At 44.7% G+C, this 13,636-nt stretch overlaps 1 protein-coding gene across 4 annotated transcripts in view; it reads left to right on the top strand.

Annotated features, from left to right (window-relative positions):
- The window catches only part of LOC133441394 (large neutral amino acids transporter small subunit 4-like), a 71,512-nt gene that overhangs the window by 39,765 nt on the left and 18,111 nt on the right, over nt 1–13,636 (top strand). For all 4 annotated transcript variants that reach the window (XM_061718634.1, XM_061718633.1, XM_061718632.1 and 1 more), the window contains exons 3-5: nt 5,066–5,282; nt 5,393–5,448; nt 5,641–5,717. In XM_061718634.1, the coding sequence (XP_061574618.1) occupies nt 5,066–5,282; nt 5,393–5,448; nt 5,641–5,717 (350 nt within the window). The remainder of the gene's footprint in view (nt 1–5,065; nt 5,283–5,392; nt 5,449–5,640; nt 5,718–13,636) is intronic.

The following is a 13,636-nucleotide window of genomic DNA, read 5'->3' as shown; positions in this document are numbered from 1 at the left end:
TAAACCGCTGTTCATGCTCAGCTGCCATGGTTAGTCAATGGTGTTACGATACTTCCGGCGTCAACCGGAAGTTACTCCAAGTTTTTATAGTGTTTATGCAAACATTCACTGAAGAATAATTAACAGAGCGCTAACCGAAAAGTTCTTTCTGACAAAATCACATCCATGTGTTTATGTAGAGTGGTTTTCGATTGTTGACTCATGTTTGAGCCAATTGATGACTCAGCAGTCGTGGCTGTTGAGCGACAGATACTTTTGGTTGCTGCTCAACCTGATTGCTCTTAATGCCCCAAGAAGCCCTCATAATTGGATGGTTTGCATGATGTTTTGCGCTGGTCTCAGAAGAATCCCACAGAGATTGCTGATCCTTTTTGTATGTATATTTACAATTTATTTATATGTCAGATGAACTTTCTGTCACGGCCTGTTTCGGTTCCTGTTTTTATTTTGAAACCCGAGTCTTTGTGTTTCAGTTTTGTCTTCAATTCAATTCAATTCAATTTTATTTATATAGCGTCTAATACAACAGAGTTGTCTCTAGACGCTTTACAGAGACCCATACCCAGAACATGACCCCCGAGCAGTTATTACATAAACAATGGCAGGTAAAAACTCCCCTAGTGGGAGAAAAACCTTAAGCCAAACAGTGGCAAGGAAAAACTCCCCTTTAGGAGGGAAGAAACCTTGAGCAGGACCAGGCTCATCAGGGGGGACCCTCCTGCCGAGGGCCAGACTGGTGGGTCAGGGACGGCAACAGCACAGCAGGCAGGTGGAAGCAGCAACGGGATGACCGGGGGTGGGGACCGCAGGCCAGCACACAGCTCCCGAAGCTCCGGCCCAATCAGCAAGTCCCAGGTTGGGGTGCAGGGTCAGGAAAAGACTTGTGCTCCGTAATGCAAGCTACAAGCCACCCACGGCCACCTGCAGGACAAAAGAGAGAAAAGGGAGGAGAAGGGGGGGCCAGCAACGGGATGACCAGGGGTGGGGACCGCAGGCCAGCACGCAGCTCCCGAAGCTCCGGCCCAATCATCAAGTCCCAGGTTGGGGTGCAGGGTCGGGGAAAGGTTGAGAAGGGGCAGGGCCAGGGAGAGGAGTCTTGAGGGACGAACATTCTCCCCCGCCCAAAAGGGGCCGTTACCCTGCCCCCCTCACTCCCACACTGCAGGTTCCGGTGTCCGGCAAAGGATGCTGCAACATGGACAAAAGAGAGAAAAGGGAGGAAAAGGGGGGGCCAGCACAAGAAACCACAGGAGCGACTCTGACACACTAAAGTTTACACTACTTAGAGATTTACCAACACCAGCTAGAGGTTTACTAAACACTAACTATAGGCTTTACTAAACAAAAAGGTTTTAAGTTTAGTTTTAAAGGTGGAGGTGGTGTCAGCCTCCTTAACCCAGATTGGAAGTTGGTTCCATAGTAATGGCGCCTGATAGCAGAACGCTCGCCCTCCAAATCTACATCTAGATACTCTAGGAACTACGAGTAAACCTGCACTCCGAGAACGGAGAGCTCTGACAGGAACATAAGGCACTATCAGGTCTTGCAAATAATGCGGAGCTAAGCCGTTTTGGGCTTTATACGCAAGTAATAAAATTTTAAATTGGATTCTGAATTTTACGGGTAACCAATGGAGCGACGCTAACACTGGAGAGACGTGGTCTCTCCTGCTGATTCCTGTCAGTACTCGTGCTGCTGCATTTTGGATCAGCTGGAGCCTATTCAGCAAATTACTTGGACATCCTGCTAACAACACATTACAGTAATCTAGTCTAGAAGATACAAACGCATGAACTAGTTTTTCTGCATCACTCTGTGAGAGGATTTTCCTAATCTTTGCAATATTACGGAGATGGAAAAAGGCTATTTTACAAACCTGATTGACATATGGTTTAAACGACAAATCCTGATCGAAAATAACACCAAGATTTCTCACAGTTGCACTGGAAGCCATCGCAACACCATCTAATCCCTTCCTAAGATGCTCTGGACCAAGAATGATAACCTCTGTTTTATCTGAATTTAGAAGCAGGAAATTTCTGGACATCCAGTCCTTGATGTCCCTAAGACATGCCTGAAGTTTAACTAACGGTTCTGTTTCATCCGGCTTCATAGACAAATAGAGCTGCGTATCATCAGCATAACAATGAAATTGTATGCCGTGATTCTGGATTATACTTCCCAACGGCTGCATGTATAAACTGAACAAGATTGGCCCTAGCACTGAACCCTGCGGAACACCATAACAGACCCTTGACTGTTCTGAAGAAACCTCATGTACATGAACAAACTGGAACCTGTCAGATAGGTATGATTTAAACCAACATAGAGCTGTCCCTTTAATCCCAACAACATGCTCTAACCTGTGCAGTAAAATGCCATGATCTATAGTGTCAAAAGCAGCACTGAGGTCCAGTAGAACCAGTATGGACACTAGTCTTGACTTCCCTGGGTCCCATCTGCCCTGATTATCTGCACCTGTGTCTCGTCAACTCTCCCGTGTATATCTTAATAATAATAATAATAATTCATTTTATTTAGAGGCGCCTTTCAGGTCACCCAAGGTCACCAAGGTTACAAGAGATACCAACACACAGTTAAAATACAATTAATACAAAAAGCAGCAACAGACAGCATAAAAAAGTGCATAGACCAATAAATAGAACAAAGTGATGTAGTGTAGTGCACAGTGTCCAGTTAGAGTGAGTGAGTTTGAAAAGGTGGGTTCTGAATGTTGTGATGGAGTCTGTCTGTTTTATGTGTGGGGGGAGGGAGTTCCAGAGCGGAGGGTGGGGAGGGAGGGTATTCATGTAGGAGGTCACAGAAGTAGGGGGGAGCTGGTTGTGAAGGGCTTTGTAGGTGAGGAGGAGGTTTTTGTAGATGATGCGGTAGTGGACTGGGAGCAGTGGAGTTGGATAAGAAGGGGGTGATGTGGTCAGATGACTTGGTGCGGGTGATGATCTGGGCGGCCGAGTTCTGAATGAGTTGTAATCTGTCGGTGAGTTTGGTAGGGAGGCCAGTGAGGAGGGCGTAGCAGTAATCAATATGGGATGTGACGAAAGAGCGGACCAGGATTTCCGTGCTGGACTGGGACAGTGCTGGACGGATTCTGGAGATGTTGCAGAGGTGGAAGAATGCAGTCCGGGTGATGTTGTGAATATGAGATGCAAATGAAAGGGTGATGTCCAGGATGATGCTAAGGCTCTTGACTTGAGAGGAGAAGGATACCAGGAAGCCGTCGATGATTATGGGGGGAGCAGGAGAGGGTTGTGACTTGGTGAGGGTGTATTTTGAGCCAATGAGAAGAGCCTCAGTTTTATTGCTGTTGAGTTTTAGAAAATGTTTGCTCATCCAGGTTTTGTTGTCATCCAGACAGAGGTGAGGGAAGTGGGAGGAATAGTAGCAGTGGGTTTGGAGGAAATGTAGATCTGTGTGTCATCGGCGTAGCAGTGAAAATGGACCCCATAGTGACGGAGGATTAAGCCCAGGGGTAGATGGTGAAAAGAAGCGGACCCAATACTGACCCCTGGGGGACACCCAGTGTGACACCTGTGCACCCAGATTTGTGGTTCTTTAATTGTACAGAATGTTGACGGTCAGTGAGGTATGATGAGAACCAGGAGAGTGCAACACCAATGATCCCAATGCCAGCCAGGCGGTCCAGGAGTATTGGGTGAGAGATGGTGTGGAAGGCTGCGCTGAGGTCCAGGAGGATGAGGAGGGGGAGTAGTCCAGAGTCGGCTGCACCAAGGAGGTCGTCAGTGATTTTAAGCAGGGCTGTTTCAGTGCTGTGATTGGGGCGGAAACCGGATTGGAAGGGTTCGTGGTAATTATTTGATTTGAGGTGGGACTGTAATTGTGTGGCAACGACCTTTCGAGAGTTTTGGAGATGAAGGGGAGATTGGAAATGGGCCTGTAATGGTTGAGGTCAGGAAAAGCGCCATTAGTGGATGTTGCAGAGCCCTGGATCATCAGCTCACGGAGTTAATGTGCAGCTCTACTTTCAAAGGATCACGCACTATATATTTCTGTATCCTTGTGTGGAATATAAGACTAATTCCTCCGTGTAGTGCAGTCCAAGTAGTGCATATAATCTCCTTTTTGTCACTTATGTATCACAACTGGAACAATACTGTTGTCATAAGATGCTCATTCAGCCATGTGATCTTTCACTCACTTACAATTTCACAGCCACAAACCAGTTTTCTACTTCAGGATACACATGCATGCCATTTCCTTCCCAGTCCATTGTGACCTAAAGCTGAATCAGCAAGGTTAAAATAACCGTCCCACTCCCTGTAAGAGCACATATAGGGAGCAGATTTTAAGTAACATGCCTGGAGGACTGAAAGAAAGAAAACACTCAGATGATGAAGTATTTTATCATTCCCTCCTCCCCTCTCCATTTTAAAGCACATGGAAACTGCTGTTTGTGTATTTTTTGGCCTTTTTGACAATAGAAAATGTCAAGGTGAGCAATGGTCTATTTTCCTATGTCGGCCCTCTTTTTTGGGGTTGTCTTTTTGTTGATTCTAACAGAGTTGGATGTAGACAACAGGCCAATAGAGCACAAGGACAGAAATAGAGTCCACATGGATTGAAGTGGACTGTGTTTTTCTAGTGAGTCAGTGGAGGGAGCGAAACTGTTACAGAAAGTTCCCCTCTATCAAGGTTCATATATGTCTATTTCTGGTGCTTGTTTACTCTGTATAATGTTATTTTACCACTGGACAGTTTACTTGACCTTTAATGAGTTTCTTAGCTTTTCAGCAACAGGTCAGCTTGTTGTGGGTGATACGGTTAAAGGATGGAAGTAGGGGTTAGTGTAGAAATATAGGATCCAAGAACCAATATTAAAAATGTGCCTTTATTCATTTTAGATGGCACTGAAACATAGAGAGCATGTCCCAACAATTGGTGTTGGTGGACGGTAAGAAAAGAGGTAGCTCCTATTGCATGGGTTCTTCATATTGTGTCCCCAAATGGAAATGCTGCGTACAGAACAAGTATTTTCTTTGTCAAGTAAAAATCAGCCGTTGAATCTCTTCTCTTTTTCTGTACACAGGGAACAGTTCCAGTCTCAACATCTCCAATGCGTCCATCTCTGGGGATGAAAGCAAAGAGGAGTACCTACTGATCAACAACTGGCCCATCTGCAAGGACCAGGATGAGATGCTTAACCTGGCGTTCACTGTGGGCTCCTTTCTGCTGTCAGCCATAACTCTGCCCTTGGGTATTGTCATGGATAAATACGGGCCACGAAAGTTACGGCTTCTAGGAAGGTGAAGTTGGAGGAAGAAAGCTGGAGTTATTTTTAACTACACTGTTATTCTGATATCACAAAGGTCTCCCTTCTTATTCATTAACATTACTTTGTGTATTTGTGTTCTAGTGCCTGCTTTGCTCTCTCCTGCCTTCTCATCGCATATGGTGCCAGAGATCCTTATAGTATGTACCTTTGTCCATGTCATCCGGTATTCAGCTCTTTGAGAAAGCTGTCCGCTCACTCAGAGCAGTAGTGCTTTATATGCTGTCCTTGGTCAAGTAACTGTTGTAATTGACTGCAGTAACGCTTCACTCTATCAGACAGTACATGTGGAAGTTGTCACATTTGACTGTAAATTGTACTTCCTCTTGCAGATCTGTCTATGCTGATCTTCTTCGCACTGGCGTTAAATGGGTTTGGAGGCATGTGCATGACCTTCACCTCTCTGACCGTAAGGAAGCCTTACACAGACTACAAAATGTTCAGTATTTACACATGACATGCTCTGGAAACAGGACATCATCCGTAAAGAAACACAAAGATATCTAGTGAGCAGATTTATTCACTTCAGTGGTGTTCACACAACTTTCTGATGGAAATTCTAAAAATGAACAATGAACTTTCCCATAAGCTAACTTCATGACCAGTGGTGTAAAGTAACGAAGTACAAGTACTTCGTTATTGTACTTAAGTAAGATTTTTGAGAATTTGTACTTTTATTGATACTTTCATTTTTCTGTACTTTTACTTTTACTTCGTTACATTTTCAAGGAAAAAATCGTACTTTTAATCCGCTATATTTAAAATTGGACACGTCGTTACTCGCTACAAATTAAAGAACAGCACAGCGGGGGCTGATTTATGGTTCTGCGTTACACCGGCACAGAGCTACGGCGTAGGGTCTGCGGCGACGCACACCCGTAGCCTACAGCGTAAGGTGTGCGTCGATTTAACGCGGAACCATAAGGCGGACGGGAAGGAAGGGGGGCGCGTGAATATACCGAGAAGGAGCCGCAGCTCCCGGGGGAGTTGCGCCGCAGAGGCGGGCCGGAAGGCCGAAGGAACCGCCGTCGCGTCGAGTACCGATGAGGACTGAAGCCTGAATTATGGTTCTGCGTTAAATCGACGCAGAGCCTCGCCGTAGGGTACGGGCCCTGCGTTGGTGTAACGCGGAACCATCAATCAGCCTTGAGCGGCAGCCGACGCGTGTCCATGCGCACCATTCTTTGATTCCACCCCTTCTAAGGTGGTTTTGGCATTTAAAAGTTCAAAAGTCTCATCCTTTATCAGCTGGGGTTGCTTAATGTTGTCACTGCATACTACAGGCTGGGGGTGGACCTGTCAGCGGGGCCAATGGGGTACAGCAGCAGTGATGAGCAAAGGGAGAAATTAAAATGGGGTAATGGAAACAAACGCTAAAGGGGTCAGAATAATATCACCATTATTTAGAGTTGTACCGGTAAGCAAATTCTTGGATTCTTCATTTCTTTGCAATCCTTTTGAAAATAATTTTGTACTTTGAATTTTGTACTTTGTACTTTGTACTTTTTACTTTTGTACTTAAGTACATTTTACACCATGTACTTTTGGTACTTTATTATATTTAAGTTGAGGTACTTTTATACTTTTACTTAAGTAATGTTCTTAATGGGTACTTTTTATTTTTACTTAAGTAATTTTCAAGCAGAAAATGTGTACTTTTACTTAAGTACAATATTTTTGTACTTTTTCCACCTCTGTTCATGACAAATAATGTTGCACACATTTGCTATGTTGCAGTATTAAGTTTCATGCAGCTGCAGAAAATAAAGAACTTTATCACAATATTCTAATTTTCTGAGACAGTCCTGTACACACACACACACACACACACACACAGCCACTCATATACATATACACACACACTGAACATACAAACACATAGCCACACACACACACACACACACACACACACACACACACACAGCCACTCATATACATATACACACACACTGAACATACAAACACATAGCCACACACACACACACACACACACACACACACACACACACACACACAGACATATACATACACAATCACATACACATAACCACACAGACATATACATACACGAACACACATAGCCACACAGATATATACATACACGAACACACATAGCCACACACACACACACACACACACACACACACACACACACACACACACACACACACACACACACACAGCCACTCATATACATACACACACACACACACACACACACACACACAGACATATACATACACAATCACATACACATAACCACACAGACATATACATACACGAACACACATAGCCACACAGACATATACATACACATACACACACACACTCACATACACACATACATATACATACACAATCACATACACATAACCACACAGACATATACATACACACACATAGCCACACAGACATATACATACATACACACACACACTCACATACACATAACCACACAGACATATACAGTACATACATACACACATAGCCACACAGACACACACACACACACACACACACACACACACACACACACACACACACACACACACTCACATACACATAACCACACAGACATATACAGTACATACATACACACACACACACACACACACACACATAGCCACACAGACATATACAGTACCTACATACACACACACACACACACACACACACACACAGACATAGACATATACATACACACACACACACACACACACACACACACACACACTCACATACACATAACCACACAGACATATACAGTACATACATACACACACATATAGCCACACACACATATACAGTACATACATACACACATACACACACACATAACCACACAGACATATACAGTACATACATACACAAATACACACACACATAGCCACACAGACATATACAGTACATACATACACACACACACACATACACACACACATAGCCACACAGACATATACAGTACATACACACATACACATAACCACACAGACATATCCAGTACATACATAAACACACACATAGCCACACAGACATATACAGTACATACATACACACACTCACATACACATAACCACACAGACTTATACAGTACATACATACACGCACACACACATATAGACATACACATTGGCTTGTTCACCTGCATGCTTGCTCTGTAGTTTTTGGGGTTAGTTAGCGGTAGCTTAGCTCAGACTGTGATTGGATCTCCAGATTTGGGTCGATTGCTGCTCGTGTTTTGGTCGGCTCCGTGTCGGTTTTGTGTTTCATTTGTGGTTTTTGTTGCAGATTTCCAGTGATCGACGTGAGGCCTCCGTGTGTTCCTGCTTCCTGGTTTAGCAGCGGATGTCACCCCCCTCCCGCGTATATATATCTATATACAAGTATTTGATACACTGCCGATTTTGCAGGTTTTCCCACTTGAAAAGCATGTAGAAGTCTGTAATTTTTATCATAGGTACTCTTCAACTGTGAGTGATGGAATCTAAAAAAAAAATTCTGAAAATCACATTGTATGACTTTTAAGTAATTAATTTGCATTTTATTGCATGACATAAGTATTTGATACATCAGAAAAACAGAACTTAATATTTGGTACAGAAACCTTTGTTTGCAATTACAGAGATCAGACGTTTCCTGTAGTTCTTGACCAGGTTTGCACACACTGCAGCAGGGATTTTGGCCCACTCCTCCATACAGATCTTCTCCAGATCCTTCAGGTTTCGGGGCTGTCGCTGGGCAATACGGACTTTCAGCTCCCTCCAAAGATTTTCTATTGGGTTCAGGTCTGGAGACTGGCTAGGCCACTCCAGGACCTTGAAATGCTTCTTACGGAGCCACTCCTTAGTTGCCCTGGCTGTGTGTTTCGGGTCGTATTCATGCTGGAAGACCCAGCCACGACCCATCTTCAATGCTCTTACTGAGGGAAGGAGGTTGTTGGCCAAGATCTCGCGATACATGGCCCCATCCATCCTCCCCTCAATACGGTGCAGTCGTCCTGTCCCCTTTGCAGAAAAGAATCCCCAAAGAATGATGTTTCCACCTCCATGCTTCACGGTTGGGATGGTGTTCTTGGGGTTGTACTCATCCTTCTTCTTCCTCCAAACACGGCGAATGGAGTTTAGACCAAAAAGCTCTATTTTAGTCTCATCAGACCACATGACCTTCTCCCATTCCTCCTCTGGATCATCCAGATGGTCATTGGCAAACTTCAGACGGGCCTTGACATGCACTGGCTTGAGCAGGGGGACCTTGCGTGCGCTGCAGGATTTTAATCCATGACGGCGTAGTGTGTTACTAATGGTTTTCTTTGAGACTGTGGTCCCAGCTCTCTTCAGGTCATTGACCAGGTCCTGCCGTGTAGTTCTGGGCTGATCCCTCACCTTCCTCATGATCATTGATGCCCCACGAGGTGAGATTTTGCATAGAGCCCCAGACCGAGGGAGATTGACCGTCATCTTGAACTTCTTCCATTTTCTAATAATTGTGCCAACAGTTGTTGCCTTCTCACCAAGCTGCTTGCCTATTGTCCTGTAGCCCATCCCAGCCTTGTGCAGGTCTACAATTTTATCCCTGATGTCCTTACACAGCTCTCTGGTCTTGGTCATTGTGGAGAGGTTGGAGTTTGTTTGATGGAGTGTGTGGACAGGTGTATTTTATACAGGTAACGAGTTCAAACAGGTGCAGTTAATACAGGTAATAAGTGGAGAACAGGAGGGCTTCTTAAAGAAGAACTAACAGGTCTGTGAGAGCCGGAAGTCTTACTGGTTGACAGGTGATCAAATACTTATGTCATGCAATAAAATGCAAATTAATTACTTAAAAATCATACAATGTGAATTTCTGGATTTTTTTTACAGATTCTGTCACTCACAGTTGAAGAGTACCTATGATAAAAATTACAGACTTCTAAATGCTTTGCAAGTGGGAAAACCTGCAAAATCGGCAGTGTATCAAATACTTGTTCTCCCCACTGTATATGCCTTAGGTCTTTACCAGCATGGTATTAACCATTAATATGTGTGCAGACAAGGTAAAAAAAAAAAAGGTTGGAGAGGTCAGTGGGGGCAAGATGGTGGAGAGTTTTGTAAGGGAGGAGGAGGTTTTTTTAGTGGATGCGGTGTTGTATCGGGAGCCAGTGGAGTTGGATGAGAACAGGGCTGATGTGGTCAGCTGACTTATGAGTCATTGAGTTTAATGGGGAGTCCGGTGAGGAGGGCGTTGATGCGGGAGGGGACAAAGGCATGAACCAGGATTTTGGTGCTGGATTGTGACAGTGATGGGCGTAATCTGGAGATGTAGCGGAGGTGGAAGAAATGGTAAATGGCTTACACTTATATAGCGCTTTCCAGCTGTACTCCTACAGCCCCAAAGCGCTTTACACTGTAGACAATCACACACACACACACACACACAAACACATACACACACACACACACACACACACACACACATTCACACACCGGTTGTCGGGGGAGCTGCAGTAAAACGGCGCTGGCCTGACAACCGGGAGCAACCGGGGGATTCAGTGTCTTGCCCAATGACACTTTGGTGGACACAGGAGGAACTAGAGTTGGAACCACTGACCTTCAGGTTCATGGGCCTTCACCTTCCCCACACAAAGGGCAGACAAGAAGGCAGTCTGGGTGATGTTTTGAATGTGAGGTACATGTGAGAGGGTGCTGGCTAGGATGACGCCGAGGCTTTTGACTTGAAGATGGGTTGGACTGGGGTGTGTTGAGATTTGGTGAGTGTGGATTTGGAGGCAATGAGCAGGGACTCAGTTTTGTTGCCGTTCAGCTTTAGGAAGTTCCTGCTTCCTATCTGCCACCCCCAGCACCAACACCAGACCAGGAACAAACACCTCATAACAGGCAAACAACGGCGTTTACGTTGCACTGGTACGAGGGTTGCTTGCAGGGTTAGTTAGCAGGGTTAGTTAGCAGGTTAGCAGTGTTGCCTGCAGGGTTGGGGTTAGTTAGCAGGGTTAGTTAGCAGGTTAGCAGTGTTGCCTGCAGGGTTAGTTAGCAGGGTTAGTTAGCAGGTTAGTTAGCAGGGTTAGTTAGCAGGTTAGCAGTGTTGCCTGCAGGGTTAGGGTTAGTTAGCAGGGTTAGTTAGCAGGTTAGTTAGCAGGTTAGCAGTGTTGCCTGCGGGGTTAGGGTTAGTTAGCAGGGTTAGTTAGCAGGGTTAGTTAGCAGGTTACTTAGCAGGGTTAGCAGTGTTGCCTGCAGGGCTAGGGTTAGTTAGCAGGGTTAGTTAGCAGGTTAGTTAGCAAGGTTAGTTAGCAGGGTTAGCAGTGTTGCCTGCAGGGTTAGGGTTAGTTAGCAGGGTTAGTTAGCAGGGTTGGTTAGCAGGTTTAGTTAGCAGGGTTAGTTAGCAGGTTAGCAGTGTTGCCTGCAGGGTTAGGGTTAGTTAGCAGGTTAGCAGTGTTGCCTGCAGGGTTAGGGTTAGTTAGCAGGGTTAGTTAGCAGGGTTAGTTAGCAGGGTTGCCTGCAGGGTTAGGGTTAGTTAGCAGGGTTAGGGTTAGTTAGCAGGGTTAGTTAGCAGGGTTGCCTGCAGGGTTAGGGTTAGTTAGCAGGGTTAGTTAGCAGGGTTGGTTAGCAGGGTTAGTTAGCAGGGTTAGTTAGCAGGTTAGCAGTGTTGCCTGCAGGGTTAGGGTTAGTTAGCAGGGTTAGTTAGCAGGTTAGCAGTGTTGCCTGCAGGGTTAGGGTTAGTTAGCAGGGTTAGTTAGCAGGGTTAGTTAGCAGGGTTGCCTGCAGGGTTAGGGTTAGTTAGCAGGGTTAGGGTTAGTTAGCAGGGTTAGTTAGCAGGGTTGCCTGCAGGGTTAGGGTTAGTTAGCAGGGTTAGTTAGCAGGGTTGCCTGCAGGGTTAGGGTTAGTTAGCAGGGTTAGTTAGCAGTGTTGCCTGCAGGGTTAGGGTTAGTAAGCAGGGTTAGTTAGCAGGGTTGCCTGCAGGGTTAGGGTTAGTTAACAGGGTTAGTTAGAAGGGTTGCCTGCAGGGTTAGGGTTAGTTAGCAGGGTTAGTTAGCAGGTTAGCAGTGTTGCCTGCAGGGTTAGGGTTAGTTAGCAGGGTTAGTTAGCAGGGTTATTTAGCAGGTTAGCAGTGTTGCCTGCAGGGTTAGTTAGCAGGGTTAGTTAGCAGGTTAGCAGTGTTGCCTGCAGGGTTAGTTAGCAGGGTTAGTTAGCAGGTTAGCAGTGTTGCCTGCAGGGTTAGTTAGCAGGCTAGCAGTGTTGCCTGCAGGGTTAGTTAGCAGGGTTAGTTAGCAGGTTAGCAGTGTTGCCTGCAGGGCCTCAGATCTGGAACAGACTTGATGACGACATAAAGACGCTGTGTTCTCTCTCCATTTTTAAAAGAAATCTAAAAGTAAATTTACTGTCTACTTATTTATAATATACCCTTGCTACATGATGGAGATATTGGGATGATTGGATGAATGATTGGATGTATTTGTGTTTGATTGTATGTATTGTAATGTTTACTTTTCTCATGTTTCCAACGGTACCACATTGTCAATTCTCAATTCAATTTTATTTAAAAAGGGACAGTGTACAGTTAAAACATAAATGTTGCCATCTGATGCACTGTACCAGATTATAGCTTTAAGCTAATTTGCATCTGCAGTCCCTTGAAAGTTCACAATAAAAAAGAAATACAGTAACAAGTAATACAATACCAAGAAAAATACACAGATTATTTAGAAAACAATTTAAAACAACATGGCTGCAATCATCTGCGTGCAATCCCCCCACCCTGACACGCCCCCCACCCACGCACCCATCCCTTATCCCACATACACACACCCAGAAGAGAGCCCAAGTTAATGGTTACAGAGCTGAGCAGCTTTTAACAGATTTTTCAGGTTGCCTTTAAAGACTCTGAGAGAGCTACTGCTCCTAACAGTATCAGGTAAGGTATTCCACTGTTTTGTGGCTCTTACAGAAAAAGCTGATTGCCCAGTTACAGTGCGGCGAAATGGTATAGTGCAATCCAGTATTGAGGATATCCTAGTGGACCTGATGGAGCTTAACGAGCGAGTGTGAACAAAGTCACACAATGGCAATGATGGTAGCGAATTGGCTTTTTGTCTAATGTTTTTAAAGTTTGTTTATATAAAGACTCCAAAGGTTTCAGAGTAGAGTCACCAGCCTGCCCCCAGCAGGTGATTCAGTATGACATATGGGACAGGATCATTGCGTGCATAAATATCTTGGCTGCATCCAGAGAAAGACAGTTTCTGATGTATTTAAAATTAAGTAGATTATATTTTATAATTGTAGCCATTTTTTTGACATGTTTCTTAAACTTTAAATTTGGGTCTAGAGTCATGCC

Source organism: Cololabis saira, chromosome 4 (genome assembly GCF_033807715.1).
Source record: "Cololabis saira isolate AMF1-May2022 chromosome 4, fColSai1.1, whole genome shotgun sequence".
Taxonomy (NCBI): domain Eukaryota; kingdom Metazoa; phylum Chordata; class Actinopteri; order Beloniformes; family Belonidae; genus Cololabis; species Cololabis saira.
Note: the sequence above shows the minus strand (reverse complement) of the source record. Positions and strands in the feature narration are given on the sequence as shown.